At 37.3% G+C, this 20,774-nt stretch overlaps 1 protein-coding gene across 2 annotated transcripts in view; it reads right to left on the bottom strand.

Annotated features, from left to right (window-relative positions):
* Nucleotides 1-20,774, bottom strand: part of LOC106878368 (maestro heat-like repeat-containing protein family member 1) — a 97,173-nt gene that overhangs the window by 42,775 nt on the left and 33,624 nt on the right. For both annotated transcript variants that reach the window (XM_089338162.1, XM_089338164.1), the window contains exons 12-26: nt 19,274-19,402; nt 18,085-18,189; nt 17,779-17,923; nt 15,803-15,843; nt 14,032-14,173; nt 12,763-12,821; nt 12,448-12,555; nt 11,007-11,126; nt 9,813-9,935; nt 8,995-9,144; nt 7,919-8,041; nt 5,265-5,344; nt 4,120-4,357; nt 2,369-2,479; nt 146-275 (exon numbers count right to left, since the gene is read on the bottom strand). In XM_089338162.1, the coding sequence (XP_089194288.1) occupies nt 146-275; nt 2,369-2,479; nt 4,120-4,357; nt 5,265-5,344; nt 7,919-8,041; nt 8,995-9,144; nt 9,813-9,935; nt 11,007-11,126; nt 12,448-12,555; nt 12,763-12,821; nt 14,032-14,173; nt 15,803-15,843; nt 17,779-17,923; nt 18,085-18,189; nt 19,274-19,402 (1,804 nt within the window). The remainder of the gene's footprint in view (nt 1-145; nt 276-2,368; nt 2,480-4,119; nt 4,358-5,264; nt 5,345-7,918; nt 8,042-8,994; nt 9,145-9,812; nt 9,936-11,006; nt 11,127-12,447; nt 12,556-12,762; nt 12,822-14,031; nt 14,174-15,802; nt 15,844-17,778; nt 17,924-18,084; nt 18,190-19,273; nt 19,403-20,774) is intronic.

The raw sequence follows: 20,774 nt of genomic DNA, 5'->3' as shown, positions 1-20,774 counted from the left end.
CAAATGACTGAAACAAGTAAAAAGAAAAGAAAAACACGCAAAAATGAAAAGAAAAAAGACTATTTAAAAAAAAAAAAATGAGGGGTAATGAAATAAATAAAAATATGAAAGTAAACAAAAATGAAACAAAAAGAAAGGAACTGACCTTCCATAATCATTGCACTCTCAAGGATAGTGTGGACGCAATTCAGAGATAATTTACGGACTTTGATGACAGGGTCAGAACAACGAGGTATCAAATTAGCTAAGAAAATCCCAATGTTAGAAAAGTCAGACTGCAATTAAGAAAATAAAGATGTCTGGTTAATATTAAGTAATATTACATATACACGATGATGATGATGATGATGATGATGATGATGACGATGATGGTTTCAAATTTTGGCACAAAGTCAGCAATTTGGTGGGAAGAGATCAGTTGATTACATTGACCCCCCTTCCCCCAGTACTCGGTTGGTTCTTATTTTATCAACCCTGGAAGGATGAAAGGCAAAGTTAACCTTAGCAGAATTTGAACTCAGGAAATAAAGACAGATGAAAGGCTGCTAAACATTTTGCCCCCGGTGCTACTAATTCTGCCAGCTTGCCATAATAATAATAATAATAATAATAATAATAATGATAGCAATGATGATGATGATCCTTTCTGCTTCAGACACAAGACCTGAAATTGGGGGAGGGGGATAATCAATTACATTGACCCCAGTACTCAACTGGTACTTCTTTTTTTTATCAACTCAAAAGGATGAAAGGCAAAGTTGACCTTGGCGGAATTTGAATCCTTATGAAACAATAAAAAAATATGAATGTGGTCATTTAAGTAGCTAGAAATAGCAATCAAATTCTCTCAAATGACACCCAAATATCTTTTGCATACATATACAAAAAGTTGGGATGACCAAAGCTTTGAAATATCTTTGATATGCCCAATCAGGTCTGATTGGGAACTAAACAGCAACATCATATTCCTTAACCCTTTAGTGTTCAGATTACTCTGTCAAATATAATGCTTATTTATTCACACTGTTTTGAATCAATCATTATCATGTAGCTTTGAGATTTCAATGAGGTGATTGTTTATTCTTATAATGACATTGTAGGGTAGGTGTGAGAGGCCAAATCTAGTCAGTCTGGACATAAAACTGGTAGAATATTTGGGTCAGCTATGGCTGGTTTAAATGCTAAAGGGTTAGTCTACTTTTACACCATTTCTAACATGAATGGTGACTCGGTAGAACAGATATATTGTTGGTTCGAATGCTGCTCATCAACTCTGCCTTTCATGTGTTCTGGATTAACACAAAGAGTATCAATCCAGAATCATGGACTGGTGAGTATCAGACCAGATGCCTTGTGGTAATTGCTCTGGATCTTTGTAGTCTGAGTTCAAATTCCACCATGGCATATTCAGGCAATAATTTTAATTCACTGCCCAGTTTAACACCACTGCCTGGTGCTTTGGGTACCTTGTGAAGACCCCACACTGTCCTTCTTCTCTGTCTCTTTTCTAAGAGTTTCAGAAGGCCCTGTATTGAGTGTAACAAAGCTTGTTTTATACAAGAGAGAATGCAATGCTAGTGCCCAGGGCATGGGCACTTCATTCCCTTTTGGTTAAAAGATAATAAGAAACTACAAGCTTTATTGCAGTCAACAAATTTAACCCTTTAGCATTCAGATTACTCTGTCAAATGTAATGCTTACTCTTTTACTTGTTTCAGTCATTTTGACTGTGGCCATGCTGGAGCACCGCCTTTAGATGAGCAAATCGACCCCGGGACTTATTCTTTGTAAGCCCCGTACTTATTCTATCGGTCTCTTTTTGCCGAACCGCTAAGTGACAGGGACATAAACACACTAGCATCGGTTGTCAAGCAATGCTAGGGGGACAAACACAGACACACAAACATACACACACACATCACATACATATATATATATATACATATATACAACAGGCTTCTTTCAGTTTCCGTCTACCAAATCCACTCACAAGGCTTTGGTCGGCCCGAGCCTATAGTAGAAGACACTTGCCCAAGGTGCCACGCAGTGGGACTGAACCCGGAACCATATGGTTGGTAAGCAAGCTACTTACCACACAGTCACTCCTGCGCCTTATTTATTCATATATTTAGAATTGATCATGCATTATCTTGTCACTTCAAAATTTCAATCATGTAATAGTTTATTTTTAATATGACATTATAGGTTAGGTATGAGAGGCCAGATCTGGTCAGTTTGGACATAAAGCAGGTAGAATATTTGGATCAGATATGACTGGTTTAAATGCTAAAGGGTTAAGAGAAGAGAAAGAAGAGAACCTAAACTAATTAAATGGAACCTATTTCTGGTGTCTTATAGGAAAACTCACTGTGTTTACTGGATTCACATTTTCACGGAAAAATCGAAGTAACAACAACCAAGTTTCCAAAACTCTTTCTCTGTGGAAGTCACTTGAAGAGGATAACCATATTTTGAGGTGCTGAAAATAGAATAACATAGTTTTATATTAGCTCCGGAATAATCAGTTAAAGATGTTTTTGACACATGTTGTTATTGCTTTTGTTGAATAAAATTTGATGAAAAAACCCGCAATAATTATGCACCAACCCAATAAAATGAGAGTGAGAGAGTACCAATACTCTATAACATTATTCTAGTACATATTTATGGGCCTGTGTTTCTCAGAATAGTCTACAAAGAAACAAAGTCCACAGCTCTGCAATATAAAGTGATTTTCAATAACATTCAATAAAAATATATTTTATCAAAAACTGGTGTTCACTCTTTTCATAATAAATAGTTAAATGTTATTTATCTTTTATATATGAATACACTTGCTCTTTAAAGGAACGTTTGTTTCATAAATTGACAAATTTGTAATGAAACCTCTCTCTCGGGCATTCAATCACAAATGATAACGAAGCGGCTAACATCTAGCCTTCGGTTGCCTTGGACCCTTGTGTTCACCACCCTGATTGGTTCTCATTTGCGCAGCAATTGTCCCCAGTTCTGCTTTACGCCAGGGTGCATACCGTCCAATCGTGGCCTTCAAATAAGGTCACGTGAGAGAGAGTTTTTCTGGGTTTCCGGTGAGCCCTATTTCATATGTAAATAAGCCCGCTCCAACGACGTCGGTCGTCTTCGATTTCAGACCTCTCACAGGTCTGGTCGCTGACCACACATACAGAACACAGCTCCAGCCAGTTTCCAGCGATGACGTCAACACCACCAATGTCGTCACCAGCAGCACCACTACCAGAGTATACACCAACAACTACAAACGCGGTTACATCTCGACACTGTTTGAGTGGATTATTCCCATCCACGAAGTTTAACGGTCAGAACTAACCTGTGAAAATATTCTGTACCAGGTAACCGGTTGCAGCATCGACGCTCAACACACACAGCAAGAGACACAACAGCTCTGCTCCCTTGGCCACAACTTCCTGCGTATGAACATTCTATCATCTTGTGTAACTCTTATATGAGCTGGTATTTCTCTATCTCTGTGTTTAAGACTTTTACAGTCTATGTTACAGACACTTTTTCTATGTTCTGTGTTTCTCTCTCTCACACACACACACATATTGTATACACACTCTTGCTTATACGACAGTCCGTCATTCATATTGTTGCATACATACTCTTGTACACGAAGGCCTGACTTATGTATTGTCTTATTTATATATGCCGCATGCATGCACGCACAGACACTACAGTTTCACTATGTTAATAAACTTACTCTCTTTATATATCTAACGGTTGTCTCTGTCACTCTCTGTTCCTTTTATTGTCACTTGGCTCGTATCTCTCATGACAAGCCTTCTATGTCATGTAACATGTTTTTGTGTTCGACTGTGCGACAGGTTAAAAGGAGCCTTTTCCGTCTCGTCGCCATCCTCCTTTGGTTCGAACGGTCGTTTTATTACAAATTAAATTGAGAGTGGTTGAGTTTGTTAATAAAATATGAGTATGGCTTTTGTAATTTCGGGAAAATCTCATAAAAATCTGTAAAAAATATGAATACCTTCATCATCCCAAACTGTCACCTACAAAACTCTTTCCCTTATGTTAGAATAGTAAAATGCACGGAAGTAGTAGAATATGTGAAATATTTACCTTAAATATACTTTCAAGTCCATTTGGAGTGAGATCTTTGCGAAGTATCTCCTTCAAAAGAGTGTTTAAAGCGTTGATGGCATCCTTAAGATGTTCCCCAGCTTCAACAACTTCCTCGTATGTCTCTTCTTTGCCCTTCTTTGGCGCACAGCCATCAAGGGGTAGAGAAAGAACATTGGTGGTCGCCGACTCTACGAGATCTTCAACTTCCTTTTCATTTAGTTTAGGGTCCAGTTGACTTATAAATAAAAGAATCTGGGTCAAGGGAGACAACTAATACATGTTTCATCGTTTCTATGTTGGTGTATATGTATGTACATCAATATGCTTGTATGAATATACGTGTTAGTAAGGGCATGCATATCTGATTGTGTGATAGTGTGTTTATTTTGCCAGAGACGGAGGGTAGCATGCATACATGTGTTTGTGTCTCTGCATGTGCATATTTATACACCTCTCTCTCTCTCTCTCTGTATATATATATGTATGTATGTATTTTTTATTAAAAGCTGCAAAACCATAACAAAAAACTGTGACACACAGCTTCACTTTCCCGTTCGATGGACAGATGTAATCAAGATTGTCTGATGAACAAAAATGTGAAACTGAGTCATGGTTTTTTTGAGATGTTTTTGCAGCTTTTAATAAAAAGGCAAATAGCTCTACCTACAGTATTCAAGTACTATTTTTTTCATGGCAAATAAGTCGAAAGGTAAGCTACTATAAATCGGCATGAACTTTTCAGACAACCCAATATATAGCAGAAGACACTTGCCCAAGGAGCTGTTTAGTGAGACTGAATCCAAAATCATGTGGCTGCAAAGCAAGCTTCTTAACAACAGTTATCTTTTACAGTGAATTCACTTCAGCCATCAAATGTCAGTTTCTTTCGACAATACAATGGATGCAGCAGAACTCTAAATGATAGGTTTAACTAGTAGACTGAGCCAACTATTGACCTAGTTATTAGATATGACTCCATATCCTACTTAAAAAAAAAAGAAAAAAAAATGAAAAAAAAAAAAAGAGTGTGTTAACTTGATGTAGGAAACAATTGGTAAGAAGACGAGTGAGTGATTGGTAAATGGAAATTTGAAGGAGGATGAGGATTTTAATTGAGACTTTTGACTAAAAAAAAAGGATACACTAATGTGGTGGCAGCTTTCAGTGCAAGAGTTCGAACGTCATTGTTGATACATTCTTTGCTCTCTCCTTTTATGTAGAGCTGTATAAAGACAACAGAATCATCATCATCATCACTTAGTAATAACCTCAATTTATTATTATTGCTTTTATCATAATAATAATAATAATAATAATAATTATTATTATTATTATTATTATTGCTCTTATCATCATCATCATCATCATCATTATTATTATTATTATTTTATGTTTGACTTTTGTTTTGCATTTGTACAAGTTGGATCCAAGTCTCACCCAGAGACCTCAAGAGACAACAAGTTAGAAGTTCATGTAGGTGTTATGCCTAGGGTACCATATATTTGGATTTGTACAGTTTTGTTCAAGTGAATGTTTAAGAAACCATAAGAAAATTATGTTTGCTTTAAAATTTGAGATCACATAGACAGTATTTTACGTAGGATATGGGCAGTTCCCATGAGCACTATCTTTTGGACTTCAGCCATTTTGGGGTTTCCTGGTATCTGAGCTAGGTAGTAATCAGCCCGTTTCGCTGTCATTCCCAGGGCACCTATGACAATAGGTATTGTTTTCGTCTTCAGATTCCACATTTTGCTAATTTCTATTTCAAGATCTTTATATTTGCTCAGTTTTTGGTAGGTCTTGACAGATACGTTTATATCAATTGGGACAGTCATATCAATGAGGAGGCATGATTTTTGTCTGAAGTCTTTCAGTATGATGTCTGGCCTATTTGCGTCTATCTTTCTGTCAGTTTGAATGGTGAAGTTCCAGAGGAGTGCAATGTGATCATTTTCAAGTACTGGGGGTGGTTTGTGTTCCCACCAGTTTTTATCATGGGGCAAGTCCAGGTTTTTGCATATTACCCAGTGAATATATTGTGCAGCTCTATCATGCCTGTTGAGATACTCTGTAGGCGCAAGCAGACTGCACATGGAGACAACATGATCGATGGTCTCATTTTGTTGTTGGCATATACGACATAATGGGGAGCTGCCGTTCTTTAATATGTTGGCCTGGTAGTTCTTTGTAGGTAGGCATTGATCTTGGGCTGCTATGATAAACCCCTCTGTTTCTGATTTCAATCCAGAGGCCATTAACCATTGGTGGGTAAGGGCTTTGTCAATATCTGCATTATTCGCTCTCTTTGGGTATTTGCCATTGAGAGGTTTTCCATGCCATTTTTCAGTCATAATAGCTAAGGCAGCAATTTTAGCACGGGTTTTCAAGCGCTTAGCTTTTTCTGTAGGTGTTTCTAGTTCGTCTAATTCTTGAATTTGTTGCAATTGGAATTCACTTAGATATTCCTTTGCCTGTTTTGTTACTGAGTAAGATGCTTTCTTGCTTTCATATTTTAAGACAAGTTTTAGCATCCAGTCCTCAGAGTTTTTCATATAGGTGTCTAGGCCAATTGTGGCTACCTTCATTGATAATGCCAGCTGTAGTAGTCCTCGACCTCCCTCTTTTCTTGGCAGATAAAGACGTTCTATATCTGCCTTAGGGTGGTGCATTCTATGCATTGTCAACAGTTTTCGTATTTTTCTGTCAACATTACATATTTCAGTAATTGACCAGTTAACGATGTTGAAACTGTAAGTCACGACTGGTATGGCTAGAGCATTGATCGCTTCGATCCTGTTTCTCGCGTTCAGCTCTGTCTTCAGTATTGCTCTCACCCTGCGATAACATTCTCTTCTGATCCTTTCCCTCATCACTGAGTGCTTGATATTGTCCCCTTCAATTACCCCTAGGTATTTGTAGCTCTCCGCTGGTTCTAACTCTTTTATGACATTTTGCTGGTCAAGGTTCACATTAGATGTATTTGTCATTTTTCCTTTGATAAAGATAGCTTTTGCACATTTATCAAGGCCAAATTGCATCCTGATGTCATCACTGAATTGTTTAACAATCGCTAGTAGGCCTTTGAGTTGTTGGTCATTTTTTACAAAGAGCTTATTATTATTATTATTATGATTATTATTATGATTATTATTATTATTATCATTATTATCATTGTTGTTGTTATTATGATTATTATTATGATTATTATTATTATTATTATTATGATTATTATTATTATTATTATTATTATTATGATTATTATGATTATTATTATTATTATGATTATTATTATTATTATTATTATGATTATTATGATTATTATTATTATTATTATTATCATCATTGTTGTTGTTATTATTATTACTATTATTATTATTATGTGCCTTCACATGATATTCATTATAAAGTCTATTTGAAAGATGAGGCACGTTGATATTTGTAGATCAATCATCAATATTTGTTTAGAGAAAACCCTAAACACATCTCATGAAAAGAGGGTGTTACACAAACAAGAAAATAGTAAGGGTAAAAAAAAGGACACCCATCCAGTAAGCAAAACTTCAAGAACCAATAATTTTTCTGCTACTGACCTAGCAATATATTTTCTCACTCTTTCATGTACAAGTAATATAAAAGTCTTTACTTCATTGCTCATATCCTCAACATTTCTTTTAAAAAAGGAGTTAAGTTGTTGCCTATCCATGCCATAATATTAAATAAAGAAAATATTACAAAAAATTCAGAAGCAAACCAAAATGTTACTACCAATGCAACATTGTTAACGGTTCCATACCTGTAAATGTCCAAGAATGTCAGTCCTTTGCATGAACTTATAATTTGTCTTGAGTCGTTCCACACTTAAAGATATACCAATTAACTCTGTTGCTTTGATCAAACTAAGTTTTACACACATATCCTGCAAAGATAATGAGAAAAGGTTAAAAGAAATGGCAGAGATGGTGAAGTCTAGCAGTCTGAGTTCATATTTTACTAGTATTGACTGTTGTCTTTCCATCATTTAAAGGTTGATCAAATAAGTACCATGGCTCAGTGGTTAGAACATCAGACTCAGAATCATGAGATGGTGAGTTTGATTCCAGGACCAGGTTGTGTGCTGTGTTCTTGAGCAAGACACTTTATTTCTTCCTGTGCCAGTTCACTCAGCTGTATCAATGAGTTGCAATGTCACTGGTGCCAAGCTGTATCAGCCTTTGCCTTTCCCTTGGATGACATCAGTGGTGTGGAGAGGGGAGGCTAGCATGCAAGGGCGATTGCTGGTCTTCCATAAAAACAGATTTGTGCCTTGGAGGGGTACTTTCTAGATGCAATCCTATGGTCATTCGTGACCGAAGGGGGTCTTTTTATACTGTTAGGTGAGGATGTCAACTAAATGTACTCCTTCTCCAAAAGCATTTATAGTCTTGATTGCCATTGTAAAAAATTTTTTATGATTGTCAGGTACATGTTTAACACTTTCATGAACAGAATAAACAGATTGTGCTTTTCAAATAATTTTGAAAAACAATCAAAAATTTCAACCAGGAGTTTAAATAATTGTAACTTTTTTTACCTTTGTTAATTGGCAGGTGTGGTTGTGTAGTGAAAAGTTTGCTTTCAAACCATATCATTTTCATTTCCAAGTGAAATAGGTAGATAGAAACTGAAAGAAACCTAGTGTGTGTGTGTGTGTCTGTGTGTGTGTGTGTGTGTGTGTGTGTGCATGTGTGTGTGTTACTGTCGTCTTACCTTGACAGTTGTAAACAACTATCATTCTTACACAAGCAGTGTCTTCCATGAAACATGTCTGGCCATGAAGAAATATTACCATTACCTTAATAGTAAAAATGAGAAAAATGGTGCCAAACGTACCTTTGGGTTCGTGAAAAAGGGGTAGATAGCCTTCAAAATGGTCATTTCCATCCTTGATATCAAAAGAGTGTTGGGGGCAAACATTGTCACATAACCATAGCAAAGAATCAAGGTGGCCTTTACTTTCTCAATATCAGTGTCATTTTTGTCCTGTAGAAATAGAAACGGAGTGAGTGTAAGTAAGAGTGAGAGAGAGAAGGGGGGAGAGAGAAAGAGAAAGTGGAGAGAAAGAGGGAGAGAGATAGAGAGAGGGAGAGAGAAAGAGAGAGGGAGAGAGAGGGGAGAGGGAAAGAGAGGAGGGGAATGAGATAGAGAGGGAAAGAGAGGAGGGGAATGAGATAGAGAGGGGCGAGGAAGGGAGAGAGGAAGAGAGAGAGAGAGAGAAAACAAGCTGTTGTTGAAGATTTGATTGATGTAGACAACATTATGAGGTGTTTGAATTAATTCTATGAAAAATACATTCGTCTGAGGGAAAATATTACTTTGTTTGGAAAGGAAACAAGCAAGGGTTGGTGACAGGAAGGGTATCCAGCCATAGAAACAAATTCCATCCGACCCATGCAGGTATGGAAAAATGGATGTTAAAACAATGACGATGATAATGTTTAAGCAGTACAACCCTTGAAGGTGGTGCCCCAGCCTGGTCAATGTCCAACAAGTGAGACATATAAAAGATAAAAAAATACAGTGGTGAATAAACTTTGTCAGTATGACTTATCACCTTACATGTACAACATCCAGTGATGACCTAATTATCCAATGATCTACAAAACGAGCATATAAAAGTTCATAATGAAATCAAGAAATCTAACACATACCCTCATAAAACCAAGGATTCCTGATGACTTTCGAACCATGTCATGTTTGGTGGCCCCTTGAAGTCTCTGAAGGACGGCATCTAAATGAGATGTAGCTGCAAAGCCCATGGCCACAGCACATCCCTTCAAATGAATAAAAGTAAAATATATATAATAAAATACAATAAGAATAGGGGTTAAATTAGTAGTATCATCTGTTCTTAAAGAACACCCAGGTTTAAGTGACGATAAACATTATTTCTTGGTGTGAATACTGATTCTGTCTCTCACAGAGATTTTCTTAATGGACTAGTTTGCTAGTTATATCTTGTATTGTTTCTGTATAAATCTTATGAATGCCATAAATCTAAGTTTGTGAAGGTATGTGACCTCGTAGTTTCGGTGTTGGGCTCATGACTGTTAGGTAATGGGTTCAATTCTTGGACCAGATGGCATGTTGTACTCTTGGGCAAGGCATCTCTTTCCATGTTATTTCAGTCCCCTCAACTAAAAATGATTATCATTACCGCTTTCTGAACTTTCTCCATCCTCTGTGCGTGTGTGTATCATTGTAATTGTGTTGTGTTTATTCCCCACTGCTGCTTAACAATCAGTATTGGTTTGTTTATGTCTCCATAACTAAGTGATTTGGCAAAAGAGCCCAACAAAATAAGTACCAGACTTAAAAAATATAACTGCTGGGGTCAATTTGTTTCATTAAACACTTTGAAGCAGTGCCCCAGGATGGTTGTAGTCCAATGACTGAAACAAGTATAAAACAAAAGATAAATAACAAAATAATAAAATAAATAAATAAATAAAAATTCTTTGACTCGTTTATATTTTATTTCGGCATTCATTAACTCACTCATATATTTCTTTATAAATAATAACATAGGGAAATTGAAAAGAAACAATACTCCTTTTTATTTTCAAACAACAAATGGAATTAACAATTCTCTTACCATATTTCTACAGAAACAAACTGCCATTGTTTCAATTAATTTTGAAAATAACAAAGAGTTTACGAAAGTAGCTTTGCCACTGTTAAGCTGGTGTTTGGAATATAAATTAACATGAAATTTTTCATGGGAGGTTTTAATTTAGATCACTTTAAAACACAGGAAGTTTGCACCCCAGAAGCAAGGACAGTTTAGGGTGGGTTGGAATCAAAAGGGTTTAAAATATGATGGAAATCTGATATAAAGTACTTACTTCTCTTTCTTTCATGACGGAATGTTTCACAGTAGAGAATATGATATCAAACTGCTTCGAAATGAATTCCTTTTTGCTTGAATTCCTCAGAATGATACCAAGACATTTGTAGAGGAAATTCTAAAGAAAACAGACAGTACAGACTATCATTATATTGTTATTACTCTTATTATCATCATTATTATTATTATTATTATAATTATAATTATTGTTGTTATTGAAGCAATCATTAAAATCTCAATAGCTGAACTTGACATTTTGGGGAAGTCATTGCATAGATTGATCTGCATGGTAAAATGTGTCACGATGCATCTGAACAATTTGAATTGCAGAAAAAGAACAACAGAAGAACTATATCTTGCAACCAACAGACACACTTGCCCAATCCCAGGTAAAATCAAAATCACCAGTATTCCCATTGCAACTTCATAGCAAAATCCATTCCTGAACTCAAATTACATTCATGCATCCATCGCAAATAAAGGCAGCTTCTTAGTTTTGTTTTCCTTTCTTTCTATTTCTCTCTTGAACTTTAAGTCCGCTCCTTCAAACGCTCATATGTCAAAACCAATGGCAGTAACCATTATTATTATTATTATTATTATTATTATTATTATTATTATTATTATTTTATAAATAAGGTATGCTTCTGTATGTGTGTGGACTAGGTAAGATCTTAACCTGCATTCAGAAGTGGAGCCCTGGAACTTCCGTTCCAGAGTTTTGAGGAGTGTGGCACCACCTCTTAGCCACTATTGTTCCCAGATCTACTCTGAGCCTGAATAGTAGTACCTGTTAGGGTCCCAGCTATGGGTTAACTAGCATGGGAACCACTGGAAGCAAAGGACCTCTATTTCTTGTTAGAACATCGTTCTGGGAGAAGGTAAGCTCGTATAAAAAGAAAAAAACCTCAAGTGCAGTTGATTTCTTGTCATCTCAACCTTTGCAATCAGCTAAAAAACAGATTGAGGTTAGCTTTAAATGAAAAAAAAAACAAAAAAAACCCAACTCTGAACATACTAATTCATTCACTACTCAAGTTTTAAAGTTTCAAATATGTGCAAACAAATTCTACAATATTCTTTGGCTTGGCATTCTGTCTAAATTTTTGTTGAGTCTAAGATTATTAGTAGTCAATTCTAACTGGGAAACCTAAGTGCTGTAGTCATTGCACTTTTATAGGCACAGGCATGGCTGTGTGGTTAAGAAACTTGCTTCCCAACTATGTTGACTTAGGGTCAGTCCAACTGCATTGTATTTCAGGCAAGTGTCTTCTGTTATGGCTCTAAGCCAACCAAAACCTTGTGAGTGGATTTGGTAGATGGAAACCGAAAAGAAGTTAGCTGTTCATTATTTTTTTTTCTGTACAATCAACTTCAAGTGCAAATTGCAAAAGGTTTGCGATACATCTCACCAACAACAATGAAGACAACAAACCTACCTTCTCATTTGGCAAGTTAGTGTACAATGATATTTGCTGACTGAAGGCTTCACCAAGACTTTCAACCCAGTCTTCATTGTTGACAATTTCAAGAGACTTAGATAACATCTGTAAAAAGGAAAAAGATAAAACGTACAATTAAGTATTCAAAATACGATTAACTGAAAGGAAAGATCTTGTATGTGTTATTTAGATTTATTTATCTAATTCTTTTGTAACTTACTTGGTTGTGTACAAGATATTTTTAATGTTAATTATAATGAAAAACACCTTAATTAAACTGTACAAACAGAGACAGAAAAGTCCCAAATTTACCTTCAGTAGCAAATCTTCCCAGTTCTTCTGAACCCATGCTTCCCCATTTTCAGAATTATCTGGAAGATAAATATGAAAAACAAAAGTTGAGAAGGCTAGTCAAAAAGTTCAATAAAGTTTAACATATAATGCCCCTCCGTTATAGCAAGACACCTGTTTCTGCCTCTCTGTTTTACTGTCACACTCTAACCTTTCATCATCTGACAAAAGTTCCCCTTCTCAAATGCCCCTGTCCCTTGTTTTGCAAGTTATTGGTGACCCTGCCAGTGCTGGTGCCACGTAAAAAGCATCCTGTCGACACTGTAAAGTGGCTGGCATTTGGAATTGAACGTGACCATACTGGGGCACCACCTCAAAGGATTTTAGTCAAACAAATTGACCCCAGGACTTATTTTTGCTTTAAAGACTTGCACTTATTCTGTTGGTCTCTTTTGCCAAACTGCTAAATTGTGGGGCTGTAAACACACCATTACTGGGTGTCAAGCAGTGGTGGGAGAACAAACACACACATGCATAGATATAGGCATGTATATACAATGCATATATATATATATATATATATATATATATATATATACAATGAAAGCTTGTGGCTTAGTGGTCAGGGCATTTGGCTCATGATGTTAAGGTCGTGAGTTCAATTCCTGGTGACGTATTGTGTCCTTCAGTAAGACACTTTATTTCAGGTTGCTCCTGTCCACTCAGCTGGCAAAAATGAGTAGTATCTGTAGTTCAAAATGGGTTAGCCTTGTTACATTCTGTGTCACACAGAAGTTCCCAGTGAACTACATTAAGGGTATGCATCTCTGTGGAGTGCTCAGCCACTTGTACATAAGTTTCACGAGCAAGCTGTTCCGTTGATCAGATCAACTGGAACCCTTCTTGTTGTAACTGATGGAGTGCCAGTTATATATACAATGGCCTTCTTTCAGTTTCCATCTACCAAAGCAACTCACAAGGCTTTGGTCAGCCCGAGGCTATAGTAGAAGACACTTGCCCAAGGTGTCACACAATGAAGCCGGAACCATGCAGTTGGTAAGCAAACTTCTTACCACATAACCATGCCAGTGTCTGCAAAGGAAATTAAGAAAAAAAATGGGGCAGTATAGACATAAGTGGTACACCTTTGATCATGGTTATGCTGGACTAAGGTTGACCTGAAGTTCAACAAATACAAACTGCAACATCATTGTAATCTGTGCTGAGTGTGTTGAACAGACTGCTAAAGCCAACATACATTAGAGAGAGGAGAAAATATGCTTGACCAACCTTCCAGATAACACACCAGTTTTGGAATGACTGTGTTCCATAGTTCAGTTAGTTCAGGACACAAATTTGGAGCCATGTATTTCATGAAGTTAAGTACATATATTCCTCGACACCCATTCGCAAGCGGATCTCCAGCAATGACCTTTAAAAAAAAATGTCAATAATAACAATAACAACCACAACAACAACAAAAATTCCCTCTACTATAGGCACAAAGTCTGAAATTCTGGGTAAGGGGTAGAGCTAATCGATTACACTCTTCACCCCAGTGACATAATCCAGAGACAAGCCTGGCAAGATATCCAGTGCCAATATGGGTCATAGGCTGATGAATATGGGAGCACCATGATCTCAAGCACAAGCAAAAGAGGCCCGAAATTTTCAATGCCATTCCCTGCATATCTGGTTTTATATCAGAGTGACCTTCTCCAAGAGACATGCTGAGGCTTGACCTGCTCCCAATGGTTGGATTGTTGGTGACTAAACAAACATCCCTGCTAGGTTTGCCTGGTGAGGAGGTTGCTAGAAACCTGAAAGGACTAAAAACAAGAGGCTAAATGATACTGGAATTGAGACACACATTGGTCAATCTGCAGAAAAGTGTCATTTTATACTCTGCAAGAATCCTAAAAAAAAGATTTTTGAGAGTTTAAGAAACTTGTTACCAAACCTCAAGACACTATCTCTGCTAACTAAAGTAGCATATTCTTTTTCTTTTATTCTTTTAATTGTTTCAGTCATTTGACTGTGGCCATGTTGGAGCACCACCTTTAGTCGAACTAATTGACTCCAGGATTTATTCTTTGTAAGTCTAGTAATTATTCTATTGGTCTCTTTTACTGAACTGCTAAGTTACGGGGATGTAAACATATCAACATCGGTTGTCAAGCAATGGTTGGTGGGGGGGACAAACACAGACATACAAACATATACATATATATACGATGGGCTTCTTTCAGTTTCCACCTACTAAATCCACTCACAAGGCTTTTGTTGGTCTGAGGCTATAGAAGAAGACACTTGCCCAAGGTGCCATGCAGTGGGGCTGAACCCGGAACCATGTGGTAGGGAAGCAAGCTTCTTACCACACAGCCACACCTGTGCCTATATAATAGCTTTAGAACAATAATATTAAAAGTAATAATTTGGCATAAAAAAAAAAAATGTTTCAGAGGATTGTAATCAACAACAAGTATCCAGTATTTGACAGGTACTTACCTTATCAGACCCAGAGAGATAAGAGACGTTAGTGGGTTGTGAACTCAAAAAGTCAAATGACATAACTAATATTGCAGGGAATTTTAGTTTGATGTTCTGCTAATTCTGTTATAAGAAAGAGGATGGTGTATATATGTTTGAGAGAGAGAGAGAGAGAGAGAGAGAGAGAGAGAGAAAGAGAGAGAGAGTATGTGTGTATATATATGTGTATTAATGTCAGTTACGAGAATGTTCATACATGCATGTGAGTGTATATGTGTGTAAGTGTTTATATATGTGAAAATTAGTGTGTAACATTGTGCATACATGTGTGAGGGTGCATGTGAATGTGTGTATGTAAGAGAGTTTATGAGTGAATGTGTGGCTGCATCTGTGACAAAGTGTGTGTAAGGGAAAGCGTGTGAATGGGACAGAGAGTATGAGTGTGAGGAACTGTGAGGGTATGTATGCATGTGAGTGTGTGAGAACGTGTATATGTATGTTTGAATGCATGTACGGGAGAACAAGTGTGTGTGTGTGTGTGTGTGTGTGTGTGTGTTTGTGTGTAACTTACCAAAAGTCGAGCAATGATGGCATGCTGTTTTGGCATATTGGCTGCAATTAGAAAAATACAAAAATACAACTATGTTAAGGTGAGCCATCTGGACAGGTGGCAGTTATACAGGTAAAACATTTGGATAAACAGGTGACACAGCTGTACAAGTGACACAGTTATACAGGTAAAACAGTTGGACAGGTGATGCAATTATACAAGTGACACAGTTATATAGGTGAGACATATACACAGGTGACTCTATACAGGTAACACAATTGTACAGATGAAATATCTAGACAAGCATCTAAACAGGTGACACAGACATACAGGTAATAAATCATGATATAAAATTAATCTGGACAGGTGAGACAAGGCTAGATATATGACAGATTTAGAGAAGTACATAGTCTGGATAGGTGATATATTCGAACAAATGACTAATCTGAATTGTAGAGATAGTATAAAACTTTTAGACCTGCTTGAAATCAATCTGGACATGTAAAAAGATATAAAAGATACGTCAGCTATTCACCTATGAAGGTGAGAGATTTTTGTTTTTGTTAATCAAGTGAATTTGAACTTTGTATATAAATGCTACTCGTCTTACCAAAACTCAGAATGATGAAAGGTAAAGCTAATTTCAGCAGGATTTGAACTGAAAGACAGCAAGGTATCATAATGTATGAAGTGTAAAGACCCCCTTCGGTCATGAATGACCATGGATTGCACCTAAAAGGTTACCCTACAAGGCACAAATCCAGGCAAGGTTGTTTGTGGAAGACCAACAGTCGCTCATGCAAACCAGCCTCCCTTCTCCATGCCACTGATGTTGTCCAAGGGAAAGGCAAAGGCCGATACAGCTTGGCACCAGTGACATCACCACTCATTTCTACAGCTGAGTGATCTGGAGCAATGTGAAATCAAGAACACAATGCACAGCCCAGTCCAGGAATCAAACTCACTACCTTATAATTGTGAGCCCGGCACTCTAACCACTGAGCCATGTGGCTTCAATGGATAAAATGCTGCTAAACATTTTGCTCAGCATGCTAACAGTTCTGTCAGCTTGCCAGTTCCTGTTGAACTCTCCAACCCATGCCAGCATGGAAAATGGATGTTAAATGATGATTATGATGGTGATGGTGATGATGATGATCATCATCATCATCACCATGACAGAGTTAACAAAAATGAGGCAAAATACCAAGATAGTCAATTGACAGGGTTAGTAGGGGGGTCAGACAACATGCTGTGAGGGAAATGGATTGATAAAACCAGCAGAACAGTGTATAGAATACCTTGCAGTGAGGATTTATAATTCTTTACTCAATGAGTTCAAATCCTGCCAAGATTTAATTTCACTCCACCTTTCACTTTTCCAAAGACAATACGATACCTATCAGCAATTTACAGGAGATTGATTTAATCAACTGTGCCACTGTGCCATTGGGCCAGTGTTAGAAATGTGTGGTTTTGCTCTAAGGTTAGATGTTCTCATTATGAAAATAGTTAACATTTTATTTCCCCTCTCTCATCATCATCATCATCATAATCATCGTTTAATATCCGTTTTCCATGCTAGCATGGGTTGGACGATTTGACTGAGGACTGGTGAACCAGATGGCTACACCAGGCTCCAATCTGATTTGGCAGAGTTTCTACAGCTGGATGTCCTTCCTAACGCCAACCACTCCGAGAGTGTAGTGGGTGCTTTTACGTGCCACCAGCACGGAGGCCAGTCAGGAGGTACTGGCAACGGCCACACTCGAAATGGTGTATTTTACGTGCCACCTGCACAGGAGCCAGTCCAGCAGCACTGGTCTGAGGTTGCTAAAATAATTATCAGTCATATACATAGGTGTAGCATGCTAGCTTCATTTCTTTCAACAAATTTATGGCTTTGTGATAACAAGAGAAATCACTGTTACGAAAATCTTTACTTTCTGAATTTCTACAAAGTAATTTTCTATGTGAAATTCCTTTGTGAAACTTACTTTCAGTTTCAAAATCAATCACATAGTCACTGGCCTTGTTCTCCATCTTCTTTTTGGCCAGAAAAGCAAGGCTCCGACAGATTGCTTTAATTCCATGGAAATGTTGTTCTGATGTGATGTATTCAAGCAGGAATGGCCACAGCACCTAATGTGAAGAAAACAGAGAGAAGATAAAAGAAAAACGAACTCAACAGTAAAAAAAGATAGATAGGAAAGGAGAGAGTTATAGCAATAAAGATGGAGAGAAAGAACTTGCGAAAAGAATGTGGAAGGTAGAGAGAAGGAGAGAAGATAGAAGTCACTTACCGGTTCCATACACTCTATTGTTGTGGTAATAAGATGTAATATGTTCTCACACATGTTTCGCAGGTTTTCGTTAGTCACATAATCAATATCAGATCGTCGTTTGTTCTGAAAGAACGTTCATATATTATTACTTGATGGTACAAACACATACTGCACACATGCATATGCACATGCACACACACACACACATCATCATCATCAATATTTAATGTCCTTTTTCCATGCTGGCATAGGTTGGATGGGTTGACAGTTCCATAGTCTGCTTTGGCTTGGTTTCTATTGCTGGATGCTCTTCCTAATGCCAACCACTTTGGATACGAGATGCTTTTTATATGGCACCATCACCAGTGCTTCTTACATGGCACCTTGGTTTTAGGGTCTCAGTTCTCTTGTGGTGGGCAGGTCTTCATACATATGTACATACATACATACATGCAAAATGATTGCTTCATTTTGTCAGATGATAGCAAGTGTGCAGATACAACAAATCTGCACACATCGTCATGCATAGGACTTTATAAAATACAATATAGACCAAGAAATGATATGAATAGAGAGACGTCTGTACATCATTGGATTCAAGTAGCAAAGCTTGTACAACACTTTTGCCACTCTCCCAGTCACCATAGTAGGTCCCAGTATTGCAAGATGACCGGTACTACTTTGACTGCAAGTTTTTTGTCAGAATATCTTTCACCTAGAAATACTGCCTTCCCCGAGTCTTTGTCAAAAATAACAGGAGCTTCCTCTATGTGGAAATTTATTTAACCCATAAATGGGACACTTTCAGGTACTACTGTTCTTGTTCAAAATGGACCTGAATGTAATGGTAATTAAGGGGTGACTCCACGTTCCCAATGACTCCAGAACTCCCAAACTGGAGTCTCACCCCTGGATGTTGTAGAAATTTTTCCAGATCAGATTGGAGCCTTGTGCAGAAATGGCTCGCCAGCCCTCAGTCAAACCATCCAACCCATGCCAGCATGGAATGCGGATGTTAAACGACGACGATGATGATGATGATACATACATTACATACATTCATATATACATAAATGCATATATACATACTTATATACATACATATATATACATACATATATACATACATACATATATATATACACACACATGCACACAGCCATAGACTATAGTACACACTAATAATAAAAAAAGAGGTAGACGTTACCATGTGAGGGTTATCATTTGGTAAACAGCACTGGTTGACAATAAACTCAATCATTAGATGTCCCCCTTCATTCTCCAGGTACTGATGATGGGCCATTGCAATGATCACCTGTGCCAATACTTTCTTCACCTGCACAAAAGAAAAAGAAGCTTTAAGAAATGGTGGTTCAAGAGTTTACTCGTTTCTTACTGTTCTTACTGCATTTAACATAGAGTGAGAACTAACACTACTGACAGTATTTTTACTACTACTACTAATACTACATGTCACTTTTACACTTTTACTCTTTTACTTGTTTCTGTCATTTGACTGTGGCCATGCTGGAGCACCGCCTTTAGTCGAGTAAATCGACCCCAGGACTTATTCTTTGGATGCCTAGTACTTATTTTATCGGTCTCTTTTGCCGAACCGCTAAGTTACGGGGACATAAACACACCACCATCGGTTGTCAAGCGATGTTGGGGGGACAAACGCAGATACACAAACACACACACACACACATATATATATATATGTATATAAATATATACGACAGGCTTCTTTCAGTTTCTGTCTACCAAATCCACTCACAAGGCTTTGGTCGGCCCGAGGCTATAGCAGAAGACACTTGCCCAAGGTGCCACACAGTGGGAATGAACCCGGAACCATGTGGTTGGTAAGCAAGCTACTTACCACACAGCCACTCCTGCGCCTATATGCTTATTTTGACCCTAAATCTACTGTCTTTTCATCTACGAAAATCCACTGGCTATGTCCGAAGGCCTGCAACAGCAAGACACACTAATATAACCCATAATTTCTTCAAGCACAACTACTGTTTCTTAAATGTATTGCATGTCTGTACCAGTCGTCTCTCTCTTGCACACATCTGATTCCTCTTATATGCAGAAATTCTTTCAGCTTTCTTTGTGATCCATAATTCATGCACCATGGACTGTCTTGTCTTATTGCTATCCAGCTTTCACTCATTCTTCATATTCAATGTTCATTTCACTCCCATGCAATATAATTCAATCTGCCCTTCACTCAGAGAAAGAATACTTTATATGTGTGTGTTCAAAATTCTGTTTCATGTGAAACTCTTCACACATCTTTACAGAAACCTGTTCCTAGACGGATAATCGTTCTCAACCATGTGGTGGTCATCACCATATGACATAAATCAAAAAGGTTTATATTAAAAACAAATACCACTACTGAAATAACTATAACACACTAACCTTCAATTTCTTCTAATTACTACAGACCACCACAAGATCAAATTAACATACTGTAATTAAAGCAATGAAAGAGCCTGTTCATAGTCACTCAATGTTACAGACCACCACAAGATCAAATCAACATACTATAATGAAATCAATGAAAGAGCTTGTTCATAGTCGCTCAACATGCAAGAAATAGTAGCCAAGTCTCCCTCAAATCACACACAAGTCTTAAAAGAAGGAACATGTTGAATAATAATGCAGTCCTTGGTACAATGTGTTTGAATAAAAGATAGGAG

The sequence above is a fragment of the Octopus bimaculoides genome, chromosome 20 (assembly GCF_046866305.1).
Source record: "Octopus bimaculoides isolate indiv1 chromosome 20, ASM4686630v1, whole genome shotgun sequence".
Taxonomy (NCBI): domain Eukaryota; kingdom Metazoa; phylum Mollusca; class Cephalopoda; order Octopoda; family Octopodidae; genus Octopus; species Octopus bimaculoides.
This window is presented reverse-complemented; position numbering and strand designations above follow the sequence as displayed.